Source organism: Micropterus salmoides, unplaced genomic scaffold (assembly GCF_014851395.1).
Source record: "Micropterus salmoides isolate LMB-PRFRI ecotype aquatic unplaced genomic scaffold, ASM1485139v1 Ms_hic_scaffold_2, whole genome shotgun sequence".
In the NCBI taxonomy this organism is placed as follows: Eukaryota; Metazoa; Chordata; class Actinopteri; order Centrarchiformes; family Centrarchidae; genus Micropterus; species Micropterus salmoides.
In genome coordinates, this window is record NW_024041150.1 from 35,653,794 (window position 1) to 35,678,567 (window position 24,774).

General features: G+C 40.4%; 1 protein-coding gene across 1 annotated transcript in view; it reads left to right on the forward strand.

The window, feature by feature from the left end:
- The window catches only part of si:dkey-172j4.3 (diacylglycerol kinase eta), an 84,421-nt gene that overhangs the window by 35,694 nt on the left and 23,953 nt on the right, over nucleotides 1-24,774 (forward strand). Inside the window, exons 4-15 of the mRNA XM_038731544.1 lie at nucleotides 12,536-12,646; nucleotides 12,932-13,012; nucleotides 14,474-14,578; nucleotides 15,606-15,738; nucleotides 16,750-16,856; nucleotides 17,148-17,273; nucleotides 19,360-19,462; nucleotides 19,927-20,086; nucleotides 20,414-20,522; nucleotides 22,568-22,707; nucleotides 23,591-23,678; nucleotides 24,558-24,649. Coding sequence (XP_038587472.1) covers nucleotides 12,536-12,646; nucleotides 12,932-13,012; nucleotides 14,474-14,578; nucleotides 15,606-15,738; nucleotides 16,750-16,856; nucleotides 17,148-17,273; nucleotides 19,360-19,462; nucleotides 19,927-20,086; nucleotides 20,414-20,522; nucleotides 22,568-22,707; nucleotides 23,591-23,678; nucleotides 24,558-24,649 — 1,355 coding nt within the window. The remainder of the gene's footprint in view (nucleotides 1-12,535; nucleotides 12,647-12,931; nucleotides 13,013-14,473; nucleotides 14,579-15,605; nucleotides 15,739-16,749; nucleotides 16,857-17,147; nucleotides 17,274-19,359; nucleotides 19,463-19,926; nucleotides 20,087-20,413; nucleotides 20,523-22,567; nucleotides 22,708-23,590; nucleotides 23,679-24,557; nucleotides 24,650-24,774) is intronic.

Below are 24,774 nucleotides of genomic sequence, written 5' to 3' on the forward strand. Positions count from 1 at the left end.
GTATTTAAATTCATGTAAAAAATCTCAAATTAATCATGTGTACATGTCCTTAGAGACATCGTTACAAGCACACACAGGCATCCACCACATCTGATGTGTATCAGTGCGGGAAGACGAGATTAAACAGCACGGTGTGATCATCGGGGATAATCACCAGCCACAGCACACAGTGTGCACAAACACAACACACCCATATTCCATCTTCACTTATCTCCTCCAATCTTTACTCTCCCCCTTTTCTGCCCCACCTGCATTACATCACATCCTTTTCTCTCCTCACCTCTCCTTTCATTTCCTTTCATTGTATTACATCTCTTTTCCTCTCCTCTGTTCTGTTCTCCTCTTCTTCCCTCCCCTTTCCCTTTATTCCTCTGTTCCATTCCTATCCTTTTATCTCTCCTCTACTCAGCCTTCCTCTCCTCTCTTTCCTTCCCGTTTCTCTCCTCCTCTTCTCTTTCCTCTCTCCTATTCTTCCCTCTCCTCTGCTCTCCTTCTCACCGCTCGCCTGCCCACTCATCTTTTCATCTCTCTCTCCTTCTCCATCCTTTTTTTTTACCCTCTCTCCTCCATTTCAAATATAAAAGCTTTATTTGACCGATTGCTCACTAACAGCGCAAAAAACCCCAACCACAATTAACATCACAAATCACCAACAACAGGGACTGCATACTAATCGCGTCGGCACATTAAGAAAACCTTCCACCTCTCTTTTACCATCATCTCTTTCTGTCTGAGAGACTTATCTGTTTCATTTGGCTGCATGTGCACATGTGCCAAACTGTGTGTGTGTGTGTGTGTGTGTGTGAGGATTATGCAGCATCAGAGCCAGATTTGGTCCGTATGCTCCAAGGCAATCGCACCCCCACCAGCAGCAGCAGATTATGTGTCCTTCACTGGACAAATCTCACACTCACAAGCCAAAAACTGGATGATATTTCAAAAACACATTAACGTAGCCTACAAACATGACATGTGGCTAAACTTGAAGAAATGTGTGTTTGTGTGTCGGAGAGAGAGGAAGTGTGTGTGTGTTGTTTGTGTCCGTCTCCACCCAACCTGTCCATCTAAAGTATGACAGAGTGTCATTAGATTCGCTCCGGCAGTTTTTTTGCGCATATCACTAGTGTATGTGTGTCTATTAATAAATGTACAGAGGTACATGAGACAGGATGTGGTCGCCATGGTGCAAGGTCCTCCCACGCCTTGTTCTGACTCGGGGTGTGTGTGTGTGTGTGTGTGTGGTCAGACAACCTGTTTATGCATGACAGATGATGCAAGGCGTTTCTTTTTCAAATGATCGGCCTTGCTTGCTACTTGCTGTTTCTTGCACAGTTTCTGGCTAAATAAAAGTTGTCAGGGACCAAAGGGTGATACATAAGCTCACACGCAGGCAGGCAGGATGTCTGGTTTACTTTCTGTTCAATTAACAGAAAAAAAGGTGTCCAGGTGAAAAGAGTGATACATTCTACTTTTTATTACATGTGTGTGTTCTTACATTTCTGAGCTTCAGAAGGTTCATTTGAAAGTCGGGCTGTTACCAAGGCAACCCCTGCATGTCGTAGCATTACCAAGTTGAAATGTCAGAAAGCAAAAAATAGAAAAAGAGAAAATATGTGTAATTAACGATGCCAGACCCGGGTCAGCTGTTATTTGCAAAGTGCAAACGATACTGTGTGTTTTGTTCACCTCCGATCCCCAGACGGGTGGGGTTTGCAGCATCAGGACGGTCCAGGTGGTGTCCGCGTGTGTCTCAAGCATAAACTAGTAAATTAAACATGCACAGATGTGTTTCTGTGTTGCTTAGATAGCTGCGGATATCTTGTGTAAAGTGTTTAAAATAATTTGTAGCCTAAGAAACCACACAGAAACGTGAGTTTTTTGTGTTTTAAGTATACAGATGGATATTTGTGTCCACAAGGGGAATCCAGTGTACATTTCTATTTATAAACCAACAGACACACACCGCTTGGAGGCTTTGAAGAGTTAAAACCATGCCAGATCTGACGGGTACAAATTGCTGCACCTCTCTTCCTCTCCTCTTCTTTTTCATTCTCTTTCGGTCCGTTTTCATATTTCTCTCAAGTTTTCTCTCTTCCTTCTCCTTCCAAAGCCCTCATTTGATTTCTGCCTTGCTGTTTCACTCCCCGGGCAACCCACATCACCTTGCCTCTTCTGGGTTTTCCCACCCACATCTCTTTCTCAGTCTGCCATCTGCTGGACAAAAGGAGTAACAGCAGAATTTTGAAACCACAGCTGGTGACATTGGGACGAGCTTCATTTGGCATTCCGGCGATGTCCGTCCGGGGGACAGCGTGGCCTCGTGATTACAAAAACACGACTGTATTTGAAAGGTCAGCAGGGTTCAGTGTCTGCAACAGCCAGCGTGCATCTGTTTTAATTAGTTCTGGCAAAGACGCACCTGAAAGTGCCAGTGTCTGTGTCGTTTCCAGAAACTCATGAATAAACAGCTGCTGTCCATTATTTAGAAAAGGCTTCATACCATAGTCTTTGAAATGAGTGTTTCATAACAACAGTTTTAATCCTTAAGAGCTTTAAGGAAAGATAAAGATTAAAATAAGATTTGCTGAATTTTATTCTAGGGTTGAACGCAGGCATGTTGATGCTTTTGCACAAAAATTCATGCAGCATTTTCAAAAATATCATCATAGACATACTTTAGAATAATTCCAGTAAATGAGCCCACACTCTAAGTACCATTTTGTTTCCAAAAATTGGGACATTTCACATGAACTCGTTTAGTTCCTGTCATAAAAAGAGGATGTTGGTATCTGTCATTTCCAGTAACTCATGAATAAACAGTTGTTGATTGTTTAGAAAAACTATAAGTTTTACTTTGCCTGAATATATATAGACTGATGAAATGCCTTAACACCGCAGAGCATTTTGCAATAACTATAAGGTTTTACAACTCTGTAAAACTTACGTTTTCGTTTGATCCTTTGTCCCAGTGATCCCAAGGTAAACAGTCGGCTAGCCTGGTTCATGTTACAGTGCATTTTATTGCCATTGCACTACCTGATGACGTTGCAGAGCCATGATGGACTTCCTATCACAACCACCCTGCCTTTATTTTGTAAGGGCTCTCTGCGCTGCTGTCATTGAAATGAATGAGGAGAGTGTACTTTTTGATACTGATACTTAACAAAGTATTTGTCTTTGATACGGATCCCCAGAGTCACATCAAAGCAGTCAGAGGATTTGGCTCAGTGTTACATTTTAGTTTGTACGTTTCTGGAAGACCTGCGACCCTGTATACAGTAAAGGCAGTTTTGGACCAATAAAATACTACTACAGGGCTGCTTCCTGTTGGCACCAGTGTCTACTACACATGATCGTGCAGCATAACCGTGGTTTAATGAAGTAGAACAACGGCAGAACACCGTAATTCTGGTAGCTGCATAGCTGCGCCAACAAAAAGTGTCATGCTCAGTGTGTTTGCCGGACTCGGATCGTCACTGATTATTCAGCCCACCTACGAGGCTCACCTGTCAAACACCAACGCAGCGTCACTGATCGCGAATATTTTTTTTTATATTGCTGAGAGTTGCAATATGGTTACATCTCTCATGTACGACGGGATGTCACAGGGTTTTGATGTCATTTTTGGGTGTCCATGCAGGCTTTGGTCGGCTTCACTGTCCGATCTCTGGCTTACCCCCTTGAGCTGAACCAAAGCCGTGTTTACTTGCTTCTCACTGACCCGCCCTTCTCTGCTTCTGATTGGCTAGTAGTCCTTAACAAGGAACTGCGCATGTGGAACTCCAACAAAGGTTATTTACAGACAAGATGTATCACTCCATAGCTGAAACAAAGTCTTCAACACAGGGTGAAAACAGGAGCTGCAGCAATGTGCAATATGACAGAAAATGTGTTTTTTGAAAAAGAAACCATGTAAACATGTTCTGGTGCAACCCCTAAATAAGATTTTGAACCTGAAAAGAGCCGACGTGCTTGTCAGTCAACCAACCGAGCACAGCCTGGTTTGATGTCCTACAGCAAATCATTAAATGTTGAACAATATGATTATTGACAAGTTAGTACTTAGCATTAACAAATTAGAGACCAATGTAGAGCCTTTGTCCTGCACAAGAATTAAATAAAAACAAGCCACAGAAATGAAAGAGCTGTAACTGGATTTAATTCGACTAGTGGTAAAATAGAATACTATAATATGAAATTACAAAGAATGTAGTATATTATTGTTATACTAACAGTATTCTATTAACTAAACCTTATACTTTTTATTTAATACACTCATGTACAGTTCCTCCTCCAGGTTGGATAGAGACTCTGCATTAGACAGATGTACATTGAGCCGGTGCCAGCGTGCCAATATGTGCTGCTTCAAGCTGCCTCCTCTGTAAACACACTCCCCTTGTTCGGTTTTACTAGTTATTGTTATAAATATTGTTTAACTTTGTTCAAGTTGAGAAATAAACATTTCACAATGTCAGTATTTCGCCCATTCCTTGATAATTAAGCAAATACTCACCATTTGTTCCATAATAATCGAATCGCATTCACAAATTGCAATATTGTCTACAATAATCGCAATATGACTTTTTCTCCAAATCGTACGGCCCTAGTTATTTTCCATTTTCTTTTCACAAATTATTAAATGATTAGCTCCCTTTTCTGCAGAGAAACAATTAGGAATCCCAGTAGGACCTAATTACGGTCTCAAAACCACCTTTACTCATGTTCACCTTTACACATTCAGCCTCGTCTAGTGCTAACAGGCGAACAAACTGCTTGAATTAATTTTAACACATATTAATAGAGACTGGTATGATCACTAATGAAGCAGCATGTTTTCCTGCACATTTCTATCTGCCCTTTTTTTTTTCCTATCATGGGAAATACTGCAGCACAAATGGACTAGACAGAAGATAACATGCCTATCAGAGTAATTTTACATCATAACTTTGATACATGACTCATTAAAGTTAACGAAGCTCTTTTGACCTGATTCTGGTAACCAAAAGTGAGAATTATGGGGGTGGGGGGGGAGAACTCTACAGTTTTGGAAAGGAAAAGCGAAAAAGGTAATTTGAGGAGGAGAGACAGAAGGACGGAGAGAGAGAAAGACAGAGACAGACATAGTGACGGACAGAGAGAGAGAGCTGGTGTCAGTGAGTGAGTCTGCAGGGAACAGCATGTTTCTGCTCATTAAAGACGGAATGAAATGCCGACTGGCAGAAAACACACACACACACACACTCGCTGTAATTTGCCTTGGCAGATGAGACACTGATCTGACACTGAAAGCAGTCCGACGATGGCGCGTAGGCAGCACACACACACACACACACAGAGTCAGGACACCTCATGCAGGCTGGCAAGACATCAGTTTGTGTGATCACAGTGACGTTTCCAGCTCACTTAAGCAGAGTGGGGTGCCAATATCTTCCCCATCAATTTGATATGATGTGACTGGCTGTGTGTGTGTTCGTGCATGCGTATTCAAACTTATTTCATGCCCTGGTCAGTGTCCAAGCAAGAGCAGTTATTGTCCTGAGTGTGTGTGCCTCATTGCCAAGCAGACAGGTTCTTCCAGTTCTATTTATAGCCTTAAGGAAATAGGCTCGTTCTTACATGAGCGCACACACACCACGCCTGATGTGTCATGTAAGGTAGGTGAAGAGCTTATTAGCATGCTCCAGCTTATCTCCAGGATGTGTGTGTGTGCGTGCGTGTGTGTGTGTGTGTGTGTGTGAGAGAGAGAGAGGTGTGTCCTACACACCTGAGTGGGCGTGGCTACACGAAAAGGGAAGATTAAGAGGAAGGAAGTAGGTGTATTGTTTGAGGAGCTGCTGGTGTGACATTACGGCCGAGGTGGTGTGTATGAGGGAACCGATATATAGAGAAAAAAGCACATTTTGTTTAGAAATAGTAAAAAAAAAAAGGTTGAATAAATCTTTTTTAAGAAGAGGAAGAAGAAAAAGATGGGTAGAGAACGATCCAAATAGATCAGAAAAGAGTAGATGTTGAGCAGATCCCGCTCCACCCTATGCCTCTGAAAGTTATTGCCCTTCTGGAGGTAAAGGTCATTTAGTTGTATTTTACTGTAGTAAAAGTACTGCTTAGTACCGCTTAGCTAGTACACACAGCTAGGTCATCGATGCCGGGATTGTGTCAAAGCAGCGGGTGCTGCATGGCGCCCCTTTTGTTTCGCTTTGAGAGAGGGGGACAAGGGGACGACAACCAGCTCAGCCATGAGGACCAACTGGACTCCTGTCACATTGAAAAATTACAGGAGAGTCGCCCTGTAGAAGAGGTCAGTGTGTGTGAGAGAGGACATGTGGGACATTTTGGATAGATGGTGGAGGATACGCTGACGTTTAACCATGTTTTAAAGGTTCCATTGCTTGTATTTACACTGCAGGTAGTTTGGTTTATTTTGGTTTTTATTAATGCATTCTTTTGGGAAGGACAGGAAACTCCAGCAGTAGGTTTAGAGCACTAGTGTAGTGGCAAAATTCTGTATTCACACTGTCTGTGTGGTCTACCATGTGCCATTTTATTTGCTGCTAGAGAGGGAGGAAATCCTGTTGGTAGAGTTTATTTTATCTTCAATAAAATAGCAAAAAACTTTGGTCTTTTCACAGGATTTATTGACAAAAAGAAAATTATAAAACATATCCAGCCTTATCCTCGAGAGGATCGAGTGTTTGATACTCAAAAAGTCATTAAAGACATTAGTGTCAATATTTGTGCTGATTGACTTTATAGGCTAAATGATGAATCAGTTTATTGACAAAAAGAAATGCATTCATTGATTGGTATTCTGAAGTCAGACTAGATCCACGAACAATGAATCACCCCCGCTTACAACAATAATTTACATACAACACATGTCTTTTGTTATAAATGTGTATTGCTTTTCATAACGTTGCAGCATTTAAATACAAATCAAGCTTACTATACTGTTTAGATTTTTATTCCTGTGGTCTTTCAATCTGAAGTTGTAGATTTTGAATGGCTGAGTTCGTCTCAGTCATTTCGTCCTTGTCAGTGGCAGCTTTCCATCACGCTAAATCACATTGGTTGGTAAGCTGTCTAACTACTGATGGCAAAGAAGCACGTGAAGCTCTGCAAACCTGGTAAATGTTTTACAAATTGGTTTCCGGGTCACTCAGCTCTCTAGTAAATAGATATAAGTTCAGTCATTTGTTTGTTGTTTACAGTCAGTCATGCCCGACGGCACATGTGAATCGGTTTGTTTGTATGTGTGTGACCTGGGTTTGGTTGTTAAAATATAGCGGACTCAAATACAAAAAGAACAAAAGAAAAGGCTTGAATCAGTCAGATTTGTGTGTGGGTGCACGTCAGAGCTCTGTTTGACTGTGTGCAATTTTGCAGATGAGTAAGTAATGTGTGGTAATGTGCTCTTGTGTACATATCCACTTCACAGCTCTTCAGTGTGTGTGTGTGCACATCAGATCTACTGGGGCTGATTGTTGTGATGTAATTAGTCCTGCTCTAATGAATACAGTGATCTGACTGTCTCTCAGCTGGAGAGGAGGAATACAGCATTAAGGATGTGACTACAATTTGACCACAAGCTGGTGCAGAACCTGACCATTGCATACACTATATGTTTTATTTATGAAGGCATATGTAGAGTACACGTGTGCCTTTTTTCCTCTGCTGATATACCTATGTGCAAGGGCTGAACAATTAATCAAAATATTATGGAAATCAACATATGGCCAAGTGCAATACTCAAATTGCTGGAGCCCCAATTTTTTGATAAAGGTAGAATGAGTTACAACATACAATTATAAATGGCCTTGAGGAGGTGTTGTGAGAAGGGCACACATGTTGCTTACCTGTGCATAATAGTGGGAGCATTTAAAGTAAAGGCAGTCTAGTTTATTCTATATCACCAGTCGGCATAGTAACACTGTGTATGTGGTTAAACTTTGCACCCAGATTGTGAGAAACGAAAGTTTTATTGCCTTCAAAAATGTGTCTTCTGGAATTAAATTTACTGTTTCATTCTACTGTTTCATTCACGCATGATGTTCACCAGATGCAAACTTGTGTGGTTGCTCTTACAAATCCATCCTCGTTGGTTTTTCAACAACCCGCCCAAAAGTGTTAACGCAAAAGCGGTTACACCCATGTACAAGCTCAATTGCAACACACATAAAATAAACTTTGTTTCTCTAAACTCTAATTCTTGCTAGTTGCCGTCTTGGTGGTTCCCAGTACACATAACACCTTTTTTCACATAATGTGACCGATGCAAGTTCGTGGCTTACTTCCCTTATATGTCGTATGTCAGTCATTATATACCATATTTATTAGGTACAACTAGCTAAAACGGCTAAAACGCATATAACTCATATAATGGTTAAGTTTTTCTGTTTTGTAGAGGTGTTGATTCAACTGTATGGTAAATTGTGAGGCTGTAGTTGTATGCTGAGAGATTTTTCTGATCTTTAGTCTAATTTTTAAGAATGTTACAACAGTTTCCCCAAAAATTTGACATTTAATTTTATTAGATTTATTGCCGGTCAGTTGTATTAGATGGCAGCAGTTTTAGCTAGATGTAGCCAATACGTGAGCAACTGTGTGGAACGGCATTGATGTGCATGTGAACATAGCAACACACGTATCTTTTATGTGCTGGAGACGTTTGGGTTTTACTGTATGGTCACATCAATTTAACACTAGCTTTCACCAGCTTTACAGTAATTCACGAGGATTTAATAATTAATCATTAGGCTATTTTAAAGAAATTTTCACAGTGAAGTGATCTAGCTTAGCCCGATGTTAGCAGCCGGGGATCAATGATGCACCACTTAAAATGCAGCCACCGGCCACTATAAGATTCACCTAGATTGCAACATCCTGAGTTGCAATCTAGGTATGTTGGTACGTCCTTCAGCTATATCAGTGGTTGCTATGTTATGAGCCGCTTTTGTCAAACAGCAACACACTGATTAGCTTCTTGACTGACGGCCCCTGTTGGTGTTGCTGTGGCAACTACAGATAAACCTGATTGGTGGAACCGGGGTGTTGCACCTCGCTGTTATCAGGTAGTTCAGACCTTTACACCCTCTTTGTCTGTTTTCGTCTTCCTCCTCAAGGCATTTCTTTTGTTTTCTACTCTTTTGTGTCGAGTTCCTGTTTTTTGTCATTTCTGCATTGCACCTTTTTTGCATGATGTTTTTTGTTTCTCTTTCTCACTGCTCGCCGCCTTCACAGCTCTGTTTCTCTTTCCTATCGCCTTATGCTGATGATCCATACCTTTGCGCTATCTATCATGGTTTACACCATAAATCCTTCCCCCTCCTCTTCCTCTATTCCTCTTCGTCTCACTTTCTCTGTAACAATGTGACAATATGAGATTTGCTCTCCCTCAGCTTGTAAAAGCACATTAATTTGAAGGGAGAAACATGCACTCTGAGAGCACAAGAAGCCATATGTGCCATCACAGGGCGGGATATATCACCGACAAGTGTATACAAACACACACAGAGATGCAGTTGAGCAGTGAGATACTGATGGAGCGATGAATTAGATTCATCAGTGGTTCAGCGGTGCTTCTGCCTTGTAGTAATACCTCTGTTCAGACCTTGAAGGCCAGTAGCTACTGCAAACGTGGACAGGCAGAGAAATTGAGTCAAAAACACACAAGATTAAGAGAAAAGAGAGAAACCCAGATGAGTGAAAGTGAGATAGGAGAGAGATGGGGAACTAAGAAACAGTAATGTACAAGATGCTAGCAACACAGCTTACAAGCTAATACACAGGATAAAATACAGGTAACATAAAAATTAAATATGTACAAACACAAAGGCAGCAGCTAATACAGACATATTAGCAAGCAACTGCACTAGCTAGCAATAGGGCTGTGTATCGTGTTTGACATCTTAGCCAATACAATACTTGGGTTTCAGCTTGATACCTGAACAATACGTTCTGATACTTGAGGAGTAAACATGTTTATTCAACATTAGCCCAACAAAATACTCCAAACTGCTCAATCCATCTGTGTCAAATAAAGAACATTGCCCACAATATCTCACTTTGTAAAGGTTATGAGATTTAGATCTTGAAATATCTTATCAAAGAATAAGTAAACCAAATTACACACTTGACCTAGCCCGTTTTTATTACTTTGCACTTTTTGTCAATCCTTCTGTAAAAAAGTGTTAATGTTTGATATCAATAGCTAGCAACTGTATAATCTAAATACTCAACACACTTGTGTTTTACCTTCTGGTCAATTGAACTTCATAACAACTGTAATGCATTAACACGACTATTAGAAAGTCATCGGGTTGTATCTGTAGTTTTAGTAATCTTTTCCAAGAGCACAAAAGAAAGTGTGGTTGTTTGTTAGGCTACTAAATTAGCATTGTGTTTGTGAGACAATGAACATGTGAATATACATAGTCCTACATATACTTTTTGAATTAATCCGAAACCTAGAGATACACTGAATTGGGTCATTTAAAGTGTCTTTTATCCAGATAAAACCCAGTTGATATTGAAGCGTGATGCTATTATCACATTGTATCTTTTGCTTTGTCACAAGCACTTTCACTTTCTGTCTGACGTTTAAAGGTTCACACACATTCCCGTGTCATGCAGTTGGCAAACCTCCTGTCTGAGTGCAGAATTTTCCTTCAGAGCAGATCTGCGGATCATGCACTGATCAGGAGACCCTGCCAAGTCTCTGCCGAGCCAACTGTTCTGGTTCAGTCTGTTTGAGAAAGCTATAAAAACAACATACCTGTGTTATGGGAAGAATATTTTGTCATTGCCTGTCACGTCTTTTTATTACAGTGCTATTTAGCAATCTGCTTCTTTGGAGATAGCAAAAACAACATCTTCTTTAACACTGAGAGCTTTCAATGTTCATGATATACGAATGTTGGTCTATTGCACTGCTAAATTTAATCTCAAGCAAACCAAAAAACAACAAACAACCAGTCAGCCAAATTACTCAAATTTAAATACCATTACTCCGTCAAAACTACCAGTTGATTTACACAAGTAATATTTTTAAGTCTTCTGTTCAAACATCTTTGACACATGTTGTCACACTAAATCGCACATTGTACCTTCGCCACAGGTGGTAGGGGCAGTGGCAGAGCAGGTTGTGCAAGCTGTTCTGTTACAGATGACGTTAAGAACACGGAGACCTTGGTGATAATTAGATTACCTCATTCATTGTGGTTTATTACACTTAGCACACATTTGTCCTTTTCTTTTCAAGAAGAGCAACATGATCACCATTCCTGTTGGATCATGTAATCCATGTTTTCAAGTTTTATAGAAACACATTAAACATTTTGTGCTTCATTGTTTCCTCTAAAAATCTGTGTAAATATTATCCCAGCACAGGTTATTGTAATTTTTTTTTTACAAGAAATGTTTTCAGTATCTACCTTCCTGTTTTAAGGAACTGTTGGATTTCGCTATTCAAACACTTTCAGTTGATCCATTCCAGTTTCTTCAAAATATGTTGATACAGTTGATGTTGGTTTTAAAGTATGCAGCTGGCACACACACCGATGCAGGAATGTTATCTCAATGGGAATGTCACAGGCATGTCAACCGAAGCTGATCTTATTTTAGCTGTCGTGGCGAGGAATGTTGCTACATTAGGTGATAAATGTGCGGGTATGGCGAGAGCCATCAGTTACGTGATCAGACTTCTAAGATTGTATCAGTGTGTGTGCGCGTGCCTGCGCTGGTGTCTCATCACTGGGCCTGGGTATCCTCTTGTTTGAGAAACTGTCCTATCTCAAATTGATTACCCATGGTGCATTCTGTCCTCTCAGGGCATGTACTCATAAATTGAGAGAGAGAGAAAGAACGAGTGCATGATAAACAAAGGCACAGACAAAGATCAAGTCGAACACCAGCCACCATAATAGAATCAGTGGGGAGTTTCTGCTCAGCAAATCCATGGTATCAAATCACGCATTCTGGCCGTGCTCATAATTTTCATGCGGACATGGACGGCTGCACCTGCTACCTGCTGCATCACCTCATCACTGTTGCTTCAATGCTTATCTCTGACGTTTGTGCGACATTAAATCTCCTATCGACACACACCGCATAATGACACACAGCCAAGCGTTACTTACTTACTTATTTTTGGAAACATGAGGGAAAATCTGATCATCTGATCATTAGTAGCATACATTTCAGAAAATCACTGTAAGGTGTTTGAAAATACAAACACCCTGGTGTAGTCCTTTTAAGTAAATGTTTCTGTCATTGACTACTATCTTGACAGATTCAGTCAACACCTCTTTGTTCATCTGAGCCGCACTCTCCATCTCTGTTGTGTGTATCACTCGAAACAAATACCCAAAACATCTTAGTGACACTATCCACACTGATCTCCTTCTGTTTATGTGTGAACTCCAGGAAGAATGGCTGTCACTTTAGTAATTCGGAGTATCTGGATGCACTAACGTCTGGTTTTTCCATTCCTCTCTCTCCTCCCATCTCTACCCCTTTTTGTCTTTTTTCTGACCCACAGAAAAGTGTGAAGGAGGGAATCCTGTTAAAGCAGACCAGTTCCTTTCAGAGGTGGAAGAGGAGGTACTTCAAACTCAGAGGGAGGACCCTCTACTATGCCAAAGACTGCAAGGTACAAAAAATGTGTGAAACTGCATACATCAGCTTTAAGTTAACTACATTTTTTTGGAATTTGTAAGCATCGCAAATGCAATTCAGGGTGCTGTGAAACCAAAGTAATAAGTTGGAAAGATATTGTATTAATTTTTATTACATCTACTGTATTACCTTACTAGTGGTTCATATGTGTTTGAGAGGTGTCAGGGGAAATAAATGGTGTAATTATATGTACAGTACCTGGATAAAATACAAAATAAGATAAGATGATGTTTGCATTGTTTGTCTTTATTCCCGTCAGTCTCTGATTTTTGATGAAGTGGACCTATCAGACGCCAGTGTGGCCGAGACCAGCACCAAGAACATCAACAACAGCTTCACGGTAAGCAACAATACTGGTCTTAAAAATGTCTATAATGTGGATTAAAGCATTTCAGAACTGTACATTTGACTTGCAAAAGAGATTAGAATATTTTTAAGTCTAAGACTAGCGTTAATTCAGAAACACTGTTATTAGCATTTTGGGCATACTAGCGCCGTAGGTCTGTGGACGGCAATACTGGTCTGTCGGTCAATCTTTGGTCCAGACTGAAATATCTCAACAACTATTGAACAGATCGCCATTCAGTTTTGTACAGACATTCATGGAGTGCAGAGGATGAATCCTAATAACTTGGTGATTCCCTGACTTTTCCCTAGCACCTCCATGACATTATCACTTGTGGTTTTGAGAGAAATGTCTCAAGAACAATTGGATGGATTGCCATGGAATTTGGTACAGGTGGTCATGTTGCACTCTGGATGGATCTGGTGATCCTTGACATTTTATCTAGCACCAAAATAAGTTGTGATTTATCTAATACTTTGGTTTATAACCATGAGTCTAAGCTTTGTGTTTAGTGCTAATGAAGCGAGAAGCTTCTGGTCTGAGAACTGAGGCGAACGCGGAAATCCTTTATACCGGCATTATATTGAGCGGCCAGCAGGGGGCGACTCTTCTGGTTGCAAAAAGAAATAATGGTAAAATGACCCTGATTTATTACCTCAGTAAACACTTTCGTGATGAGTTTATGGTCTCATTTGCTAGTTTCAAGTCTTCTGCAATGTAACATGATGTTGATTTAATAAATTATGTTCCCATTTAGAGGAAAATAGACCATAAAGCAGAGTATGCTTCAGGGCGGGATTATCTATGATTGACAAGTTGTTACCATTGCAACCTGTCAATCAGGTGAATCCCATGGCACCGTGTAAATTTAACCAGTGCCGTTGAAAAAGCATATTAGGAGTTGGCTGTTTACTTTCTCTGGTGAGTAACGTTACATTTAGTTTTTAGGTTAGCCCTGTTAAAATGACAGTTAACGTGAATTACAGATGCACCTAGCTAAGCAAGCTAGTTACCTTCACACACAGCTGTTAGCTCCACCGTCTCTGGTCAATATGGTCACGTCCGGTGGGGCCCTATCGGCCAAACTCGAGGCTTCAAAACGGCAGTCCACAAACCAACGTGTGACGTCACGATGACTGTCCACTTCTTATATACAGTCTATGGTGCTAATTAGCAATTGTTAGCATAAGCATTACACCTCTCAACATCAGCATGTTGGCGTTGTCATTGTGTGTTAGCATGCAGATGTTAACATTTAGCTCAAAGCGCTGCAGTGCCCTAGTACTGCCTCACTGAGCTGCTAGCGTGGCTGTAAAAGGCTGTTATTCCCAATAATGTGACATGAGAAATGAGTACACGAAGTACATAGATTTGACTGACGATATTCTTACATGTATTGAAGAAAATATTTCACTTCCAAGCTCCATCTTTCCTTTGTTTCTTTCTCTTTCTCAGGTGATCACTCCATTTCGCAAACTTATGTTATGTGCCGAGAGCAGGAAGGAAATGGAGGACTGGATCAGCGCTCTCAAATCCGTCCAAAAATGGGAAACCTATGAGGTATTAGCGTTTTAATCTCCCCAGCAGTCTCTTCATATTCTGACATTGTTATTTATTCTGCTGGCTGACTGTCAGAATATCAGAAATGTGCCACATTGATAATCTTTTGATAAAAGCTAGTCATGAGTGTGTAGTATATTTTAGTGAGAACAGGCTTCACACCTCACTCCTATATTCTTCCTCAATCTGTTCTTTTCTCAAAGTGTCCACTTTTTCGACTTTCTTGGACGAAAATACTCTCCTCCTCCTTCTCTCTCGTTCCACCCTTTTATCGCTTTATCCGATCTCTCTTATCTGCCTTTCATTTGAGCTCTTTGCCAGCAGATGGATGTCTCTCATAAAATTAGATCCTCTGCTTTAATAGGCTATAAAAAGAGCTGAAGACTGTGAGCTGCTGAGCGGAACATCCCTGAGGATCCTGGCATTTTACAACAGTGCATTGAGGGTTTTAACTTATGTCATTGTTGTACACCACTCCATGTGTTGTTCCACAGCGTTCCTAGTTCTGCTAGATCAAATTGTGGAAAGCATTTTGGCCCTTATTTCGGAGCCGGCATTTTGATATCTCTAGAGTTATGAACACTTTCTGAAAAGGAGAAAGGCGATTATTTTGTCAGGAAGTTTAGTGTGATAGCACTGAAGTCACAGTCTTATCCTGCTATCTTTTAAAGCGCCGGCTTATGCTTATATTCTGCCTGTGTGGACCTGCTTTGCCCAGGCCAGTCAGCTGTAGCATCTCTATCCTTGTATGTCTTTGTCCTGGGGCCACAATGTACTGCTGATGTCATTATCTTATCCTTGTATCCATGCTTTCCCTGGCTGTTTAGTTCAGCATGAAGTTAAAAAAGGCATCGTCCCATCTTGTAGCATCTCTCCTCCCCCAGGCTAGTTATTTGTGATGTAGTGCCCTGGTGATTTTTGTTTTGTCCTTTTGTGTTTTGTCCTGCGTTTCCACCTCTGAAGCCCATCCAGTTTACACAGCCTGCTGATGTCGTTGTCCTCTCCTTCCATATTTGTCCTTCCCCAGGCCAGCCAATTCAACATGGAGCATTTCTCTGGGATGCACAACTGGTACGCCTGCTCGCACGCCAGACCGACCTTCTGCAACGTCTGCAGAGAGGCTCTGCCAGGCGTCACCTCCCACGGCCTGTCCTGTGAAGGTACATTGACACACACACATTCAAAGACAATCCTTGAAAGATTGTGCAAACCAACCGTGATTTTCTGAGGGCCAATATCAAATATCTTTGGTATAACCAGAGCAATAATCTCAATTACCGTTACATAAACGTCAGGGACATTCTCCTTTTTACTCACAGTGTTAGTACTGTTAGAAAAGCATTTAAAGCTTGTGGAAGTAAAGAAGTAGGTTTATAGCTCTTTATTGCAGGATGAGGCAGGTTTCATCACAGGTCTGACACACTGCACCTTGGAAACAGTTGAGTAAAATCAATTCCTCACCCCTCTTGTATCAGCTGTAAAACATATGAACAGACGTGCTTTGTAGGGTTTTTAGGTCAGTCAACATTAACACATTTTATGGTATTTAACGTCTTTAGCAAATTTCTGTTTTGTTGGTTATTAATTAAAATGCTTGTTCTTGATTTGTCCTTTTACTTAATTCCTAAAGATCCTAACAAAATAATTTGAGTTACCAAAAAAAAAAATTACAAAGAAATGTATGAAATAAAAACTTTGTCAAATGTTTAAAAATGCTGTAGCTATTTAAGCAACATTTCGTCTTGATTCATATAAACTACACTGGTGCCGAACCAAAGTTCTGATAACAGCAATACATGGTGGCAAAACATAAACATCAGCTCTGAAATAATAGGCAGTGAATAATTGAGTCATCCTAAAAATATTTTTAAAAAGTTAAATTGTCCAACCAGTTGTGACACAGACCAAATAGAAGACATTTGGTGGGTGCATTTATCACAACCCTCTACCAGAAGTGCAAACCTTTTGCATTTGAGTAGATCCACCAGAGATGATGCTGTCGAACTTAATCTAAGTTGCAAAGGATATTCCAGATAACGTTTTGGTAAATTACACTGTGAATGTGCAAAACCTTTCCCAGCACTTGTGTTGATGCGCTTTATGTGTTTTAACTGTCATGGCTGTTTATTTAAGTTAGCTTAACATGACATATAATGATCTTTCCCCTGCAGTTTGTAAGTTCAAGGCTCATAAGCGCTGTGCAGTTCGCTCCACCAACAACTGCAAATGGACCACACTGGCCTCCATAGGAAATGACATTGTTGAGGATGAGGACGGGGTGAGTGATTAGGCTGTGCTTTATGCGTTTAAGCGCATGTAACCCAATATCCAACTCATTCAGTGAGAGAAAACATGTCAGAGCTTTAGTTTAAATTGCAGGTTGTGTGCTAAAGCTAAAAAAAGATATCAGATTTCACTTAAATGTAATTATAAGTTACCCAGGATGGAAATAGGAGGAGTATGATGCATTGTTATGGGTTAAAATAATTCCTGTCTGACCTGATTAAATTTGTTTTGAATTCAAGTCAAACGAGCCTTCTGCACCGTGTTTTTCCCATGATTTTCCCAGGTGTTCATGCCGCACCAGTGGCTGGAAGGTAACCTGCCGGTCAGTGCCAAATGTGTGGTGTGTGACAGGAACTGTGGCAGTGTGCGGCGGCTGCAGGACTGGCGCTGCCTCTGGTGCAAAGCCATCGTGAGTGGGATTGCTTGTGGCCTGTATCCTGTCAAATAACTGTCGTGTCAAATCAGTGTTACAGTTTATTTAGGACATCACTGCAAGCTGAAAGTTATTCAAGATCTTACCCGTGACAGCTTTTAGATGAATCTGATCAAACATCATATCATAATCCGTGATATAAAGGTATTGATATTCATGGTAACAGAGTCGACAGAGCTGTCCCAATTAATTATCGTACTGGTGGGAGGAAAAAAACAGCCACGTCTTGATCTAAATTTCCCAAATTTTGACTCCCAGCTGTTAAATCTACTTCAGACAAACTATTCAGGATACTACAGGAAGTGTTTTGATTCAGTCTTTAAAGGAAATGTGCATTCAAACATTTGTCACTGGAAAATGTTTTCATTTGCTACAGCGTTTCTAATATGCAGTATATTTCTTCTGATTCAAAAACTGAATGAAACAGGTTGAAATTGCATTTTCTTTTGTTTGCTCGTGAGCCAGTCTGACACGTTAATATTAGCACAGGAAAATGTGACTTTCAGTGCACTAAGGATGGCAGCACAGAAGGGGAAGAGGGCTGGTAAAAATAAATAGAAATAAAACAGGGCTGATAGATTTCTGTCTTATGCTCTGACCGCATCGAGCAAGAAAAAGAGAATATTTTAATTCATTACAGATTCTCAATATGTCCCATTACAGGACACTTTCACAGGACTACCACAAACACTTGAACTCTGCATGTTGTCAACAAACATAAACAAAACTTGTAATTAAGGAATAACAAGATAGTAAAGCTAATCCACATTTCAGGTTTAGACAAAAGTTCCTTTAAAGAAATGTTTGAGATAATTAGTTTTTGCTAATTGTCCAAAGCTGCGCTATTCAATATTTTTATATTGACAATGAATACATTTTTTAAATTACTGTGTGTAATGTAAAATGTTTCATAGTGTCAAACCCACAGGGAATTGACCCTTCACTAAGCCACGCCCCGAAAACGCAGCTGGCCAATCACAGCACATTATAGGACTCGCTCTAACTGAGGTCCGACACTTTCATGGCTGCGCTCCATGTAAAAGGCGTCCCACAGGTCCGACAGTTTATTGTACTTAGTAACAGGAAATAAGGGAGGCGTGGCTTAGCAAAGGGTCAATTACCACCCCACTATGCAACTTCTTAGAGTTGCATTTTAGTGTCTTTCAGCTCATTTAATTGGTTGGGCAGCCCACAACTTTACTGTTTTGGTTAATTGTTACAGCTCTCATCAGCATTGTTTATCTAACAAAATCCACTGTACACTAGCTGCCAAGCACCAAACAAAAGGGAGAAAGTCAGCTGATAGCTGGTGAACAAGCAAAAAGCAGCTAAAGAGCCAGATGTTTTACTCAGGAGTTGATGGAAACGAAAACAGAGCTAAAAGGAGAGTGAGAAGTGGACCAACATTTGCCGGGCAGCCAGAAACACGACTCCAAATAAATAATAATGTTGCTTTGTGGAGGATATCAAGCAAAGCAACTGTTTGTACAACTTATTACTTGGCAATATTTTATGTTTACAGCTTGTTAGCTATCCCCCAGAGGCAATAAATTATTGAAAGAATGCAACTTTAATGTAAAGCTATTGACTTGGTTTTAAATGGATTCACCATGATTCAATATATATTTAAACCAGTTTTGCTGAAGGTCTCATTTATTCTCATAGTGTTCAGACCAGCACAGAAAACGATCAGTCAATCCAATTCACCCGCCTGTAAGCCTTCACTTTAGTAGGAGTACACAATATAACATTCATTTTAAAACATGTAGTTTATGTTGTTGAAAAACAGCTAATGAAAAATTGCACTGCGATGTGATTTAAGATGTAACTCGACTCCGTCTCACAGTTTCACTTAGCAAAGGCTGAATTTCTGTGTTTAGGGCAAATTAATCCTCAGCACACACACAGGGAAACACACACAAACGAATCAGAGTGGTATTTGTAAAGGTTACAGAACTGACATTTGGTGGGTTTCAGAGGAATGTAATGACCTTTCTGCTTCTACTGAAATATAGAATTACTATGGAGACCACTAACTCTGTGTGTGTATGTGTGCGCGCAGGTCCACAACAGCTGTAAAGAACAAATGGGGAAGGTGTGTCCCTTGGGTCAATATCGAGTGTCAATCATCCCTCCCACTGCACTTAACAGCATCGACTCGGATGGTAAGACACACACATACAGAGACACATATACAGGCTCTCTGGTGGAGAGTATTGCATGTACAGTAGGATCGAAGTTCACAAATGTCACCTTTTAACTCCAGTGGTGTCGATCCTTTGGATGCAGAGGGCTTGACTGTTCCTACTGTTGCATTTCAAGAAAATCGTTTTTATACCTTGTATTATTCATGTAAATAAAAATAAAAATTTTGGCATGCTTGGACAAACATTTTTTATTAGAAATTGTAAGAAAAGAAGGATATTTGCAGCGTATTTACCAAAAAAAGGGCAGCATTTGTCTTATTCAGACATATCTTAGACATTAACACAAATAAAGTCTGTCCCCTGAATTGCACGAGTTTCTTGGCATACAGGATCCACAGCTTTCTCAACATGATTGGTGTGAGTGCCAACATATGGACTTAAATGTTAAATGTTTACATTCATTTACATTACCTTATTTTCAGGCTTCTGGAAGGCCGCCTCAGCGTCGTGCACCAGTCCTCTCCTGGTCCTGGTGAACTCCAAAAGTGGAGACAACCAGGGGGTGAAGTTCCTCCGCAAGTTCAAGCAGCTTCTCAACCCGGCGCAAGTCTTTGACCTGATGAACGGAGGACCAGAGCTCGGGTACTTTTTTTGAATCATTGTAATTCTAAATTGGTGATTGATGGGGGAAAATTAAGAATAATAATAAAATAAAATAAATAATACGCCTCTATGTTAGGTTACAGCAAAGCAGAAAAGTCTTAGATTTTCTTGTTAACAGGCTGTATTCTTACTCTCGTATTGCTTCACTCGTGGGTGTTTGCAGTCCGCCACGACCGGTTTAATGGAAGTGCTGATGCTGTAATTCCGCTGCCTTTTCATGACATCTACCTCTTAACATTTAGTGCTTTTCTTCCTCCTCTTTCTCTCCTCATTCTCCTGTCCCATCCCACTCCTCTCCTCCCTCAGCCTACGCCTTTTCCAGAAGTTTGTGACGTTTCGTATCCTGGTGTGCGGAGGAGACGGCAGCGTGGGCTGGGTGCTCTCAGAGCTGGATAAACTCAACCTCCATAAACAGGTGAGGAGGAGGAGGAGGGGACAATGATGTAATACTGAAGGTAACTGTAGAGAACACTGGGCAAGAAAAAGCAGCAGACTCTTGTACTAATGTTGATATGATAGAAAAATTATTAAAACTTTTTTTTTTTTAACTGTGCTCACTGGTGCTGTGCGTTTTCCTGAAACCTGAAATGGAATCTGAAAAATGCACTGTAGTTTTGAACATCTGGCGAGTACATTTTGTTGATATTTTGACCAAACTCTAGCCGAAGTGAATTAGGAAATACAGGGAAATGGAACAATAAAGAATGAATGTCAGGGAAGGATAATGTCCCATGATTTACTGTGTGAAAGATGACGCTACAGATCACAGGAGGTCTGGACTGTTTAACAGGTTTTGGTGTCACAAATTCTGTCATGTAGAGGCTTAAAAAAGAGAGAACATTCCAACTAATCAAAAGATAAAAATATCCAGTATACAATTACTGGATATGTCAGAGTATTAAATCAAACAGTTATTGATGGCGTCATTAAAAGGGCACTGGCTAGACTTTGGATAGATTTCAGCATCTTCCCTGGAACAAACTAACATTTGATACAGAAAGACTGAAACTGATATCTCTAAGCACTTCACCACTTTATAATATGCTTATTGCTTTTGACTGTTTCTTTGTGTTTGGGTTCATGCATTTTATCTTAATATGAAGAGAAAGTGAGGGCGGCAATGGGTAAAATTACCAATGATACGCTGCTTACCTCAACTAATTAGTCAACATCATGGAATTAATCCGAGTTAATGAATACCATGTTGGAAAACATGGTTTTTAATTTTAAATTAGTGTTTTAATTTTGATAAGTAAGTGCTGTGTCAAATCAGTTTGAATAATTTTAATAATAATAAAGAGGTTGACCCATTAATGTCAAGGGCGAGCCAGTCTGATGTTTCTGTCCACACACGAGCTTGCTTCTGCAATCACCATCAGAGATTAGTCTTTATGATGCAAGATGTTGCAGTTTGATTTTGTCCTTGAAGATGACATTTGGGACACATTACCTTTCATAACTCAAGGCACAAGCTTCAATTATTGGTCGAAATAAGGTTTCTGTATTTCACTTTACTGCTTGACTACTGTTGTCTCATTCACTTGACACCCAAGATGAAATAATTTAATGTGTAACTGTCGAGGGCATCTTTTCATATTTGTGTCCCTAAACATCAGTGTAAGGATGCTGTCATGCTGACTAAACATGACTCCTGTGTAATATCCTGCACTCTTTGAAGAGGTGGTATGCTCGTTTTCAGGTTCAAAATCCTATTTAGGTGTTGTACCAGTTTACATGGTTTAATTTTCAAAAAACACCATATTTTTTGTCATACTGCACATTTCTGCAGCTCCTCTTTTCACCCTGTGTTGAAGGCTTCGTTTTAGATATGGAGCGATACATCTTGTCTCTAAATGATCTTTGTTGGGAGTTGCACATGCGCAGTTCCTAGTTAAGGACTACTAGCCAATCAGAAGCAGAGAAGGGCGGTTCGGCAAACACGGCTTTGGTTCAGCTGTACATGTTGCCGACCAGCTTGGCAACATGGACTGGAGCAAGAGTTTCAGAGTGGTTAGTTATTAATCTGTAACAAATGTATCTTTCATCCATAAAGTTTTAACTGAGCTCTTTCTCTACATCACAGTAACAACTTTATGTCCATTGACTGCCTGGAGGGTAGCTAGTGTTTGGAAGGGAGAGGAGAGGTGTGGTTATATGTTTAATTATTAGGGCATTTGATTTTACCCCTACATTTTGTCTTGTTGGTTCCTGAGGCGGAAAAGAGAAAGTCCATATCCAACACCAGAATTGGGTTTGTGCAGATAATTCTCAGTCGTTGCAGACTCTCTTTGTGATTTAAGCTGATGAGACTGGTATATTATTACAAACATAAATCATTTGTCTTCTGCTGCTTTATGATTAAAAATGGGATTTAATTGATTTGTTTTGCGGATTATAAACTAATTATAATTTCTGTAATATTTTGTGCTGTTGAAAATTGATTATCTTCTCTCTCCACAGTGCCAGCTCGGTGTGCTGCCTCTGGGCACAGGTAACGACCTGGCTCGTGTTCTGGGCTGGGGAGGCCTCTGTGACGATGACGCTCAGCTGCTGCAGATCCTGGAGAAGCTGGAGAGAGCCACCACCAAAATGCTGGACCGGTAAGACCAGAGGGAGAAGAGGGTGGAGGGGGGCAACAAAACAGTGTCAAACCAGGTTTGCACATGCATGTTAGCTTTGTTTTCCTTTAGCTTCTTGTCATGTTCCTTGGACTTGCAAGCAAAGTCCATTGCAGGTGGACTGAGGACTGAATTGCTTATAGCTGCTGTAAAAATGTGACTGAGTGCCTTACGAAATCATCTTCCTCATTCTGCAACAGTCTGAGGCACCTAAACCTTAGTAAAAGGAATAGTGTGATATTTTGGGAAATACATTTTTTTGCTTTCTTGCTGAGAGAAAGAACAATACCACTCTCATGTCAGTCTGTTTTTAAATATGAAACTGAAGCCAGAAGCCGGTTAGCTTAGTTTAGCATGAAGAGGCTACTACTCCCTGCCAAGAAATAGCCTGGCACTTAAAAAAACACACCTAGTCGTTTTGTACACTTCAACATGTGTACGAGCTATAAAATGTTAATTTGTTAGCTTTAGATGTGCTGGTAGGCGAATTTTGTCAGGCTAGCTGTTTTTCCCCCTGATTCCAGTCTTTGTGCTAAGCTAACTGGCTGCTGGTTGTAGCTTCATAATTACCGTACAGATGAAAGAGTAGTATCAATCTTAACCTTTGGGCAAAAATTCTTTAATTAAAATGGACATAACTCAAATAGGTCAGAAAGTTTACACATGTTCTGCAGCTGCTTAATGGTTTATTTGTCCTCAGCACGGTGGATTTTTGTTGATCTGCTGTTTTTTTTTATATTCAGCGATGCAATCACAGATAGAAAATTCCGATTCCCTGTCTCCTCCCGTCCTGATCTGATTAGCTGATAATAAAGTTTGTTTTCTGGTGCTTGACATCGGCGTGTGTGTGTGTGTGTGTCTTTAGATGGAGTGTGATGACGTACGAGGTGCCCACAACCACTAAACGCACGCCAATAGTGAAAGAAGACGACTGCCTTGATTATCCTCTGCAGGTAAATTACTCTGCAGAACATTTGGGAAGCTGCCTGCTTTTTGACAGATGGTATCCATAAATTAGCCGCAGAAAGCCAGATCTCACTAGCTCCAAGAAATTATTTTGGAAAACATGCGCTGATAATCAATTTAACCTGGTAGCTGGAACCCAAAGCAATCAGCTTTGTTTTTTTGCTCATAAACAGGAAAGAAACCATACAATCACAACATGAAGTCTATCTACCAAGGCAACACATTTCTAAATAACCTAAGAATTGAATAGTATCTCAGAGACTCATTTGATTATTAATTCTCGCTTAGGAAATCCCATCGTGGAGCTTCAGAACCCTAAACCTGAGGAGTTTCAAGATGATTTACAGTATAGAGAGAAGACAAAGTACCTTTCTGCTGAATAAAATAATGCGTTATTGCTCTGATCAAACAATCTGAGAAGAAAAAATTAATCTCACTAAAATATGTGATATGTGCTTCCTTTTGAAGGGTCATAGGTAAAAAAGTTGGGAAATGCTGATATAAAGATTCAAAGGGTGTTTTATTTTCAATTTTAGGTTACATAATTGACAAAGTATGCCGTGTTTATCAGTACCAACATAACATCTGGTTTCCAGTTGTGACGGCAAAATGCAGCTCAGTACTAACCATGTTTTTTGTAACAAACAATATGTTTTGATTAAAACCAATTATCAAACGGTAAACTGCATTTAAATCTCATTAAAGGTCAGTGATTTCCAGCGGACGACTGTTGTGCCATTAAAGGAAATTTCAAGTGCAACTTGAACAAAGAATAATTCCTACGTGAGGTTATACTAGACCCTTTCAACTAAAATGGCCCCGGAAACAAACCCATCTCTCTCTCTTTCTCTCTGTCTCTCTCTCAGACCCACATCACTCAGTATGCTGACTCCGTGGCCTCCCACCTCGCCAAGATCCTGGACTCGGACAAGCACAGTGACGTCATTTCCTCTGCCAAGTACGTGCCACGAATGCCTTCGAGAACAGGGGCAGGAGAGAAAAGTAGACGAGAGGAGGAGAGAGCAGGTCAAGGATAGGAAGGCAGGGAAGATGAGAATAAAGATGGCAGGAGGGGAAAATGAG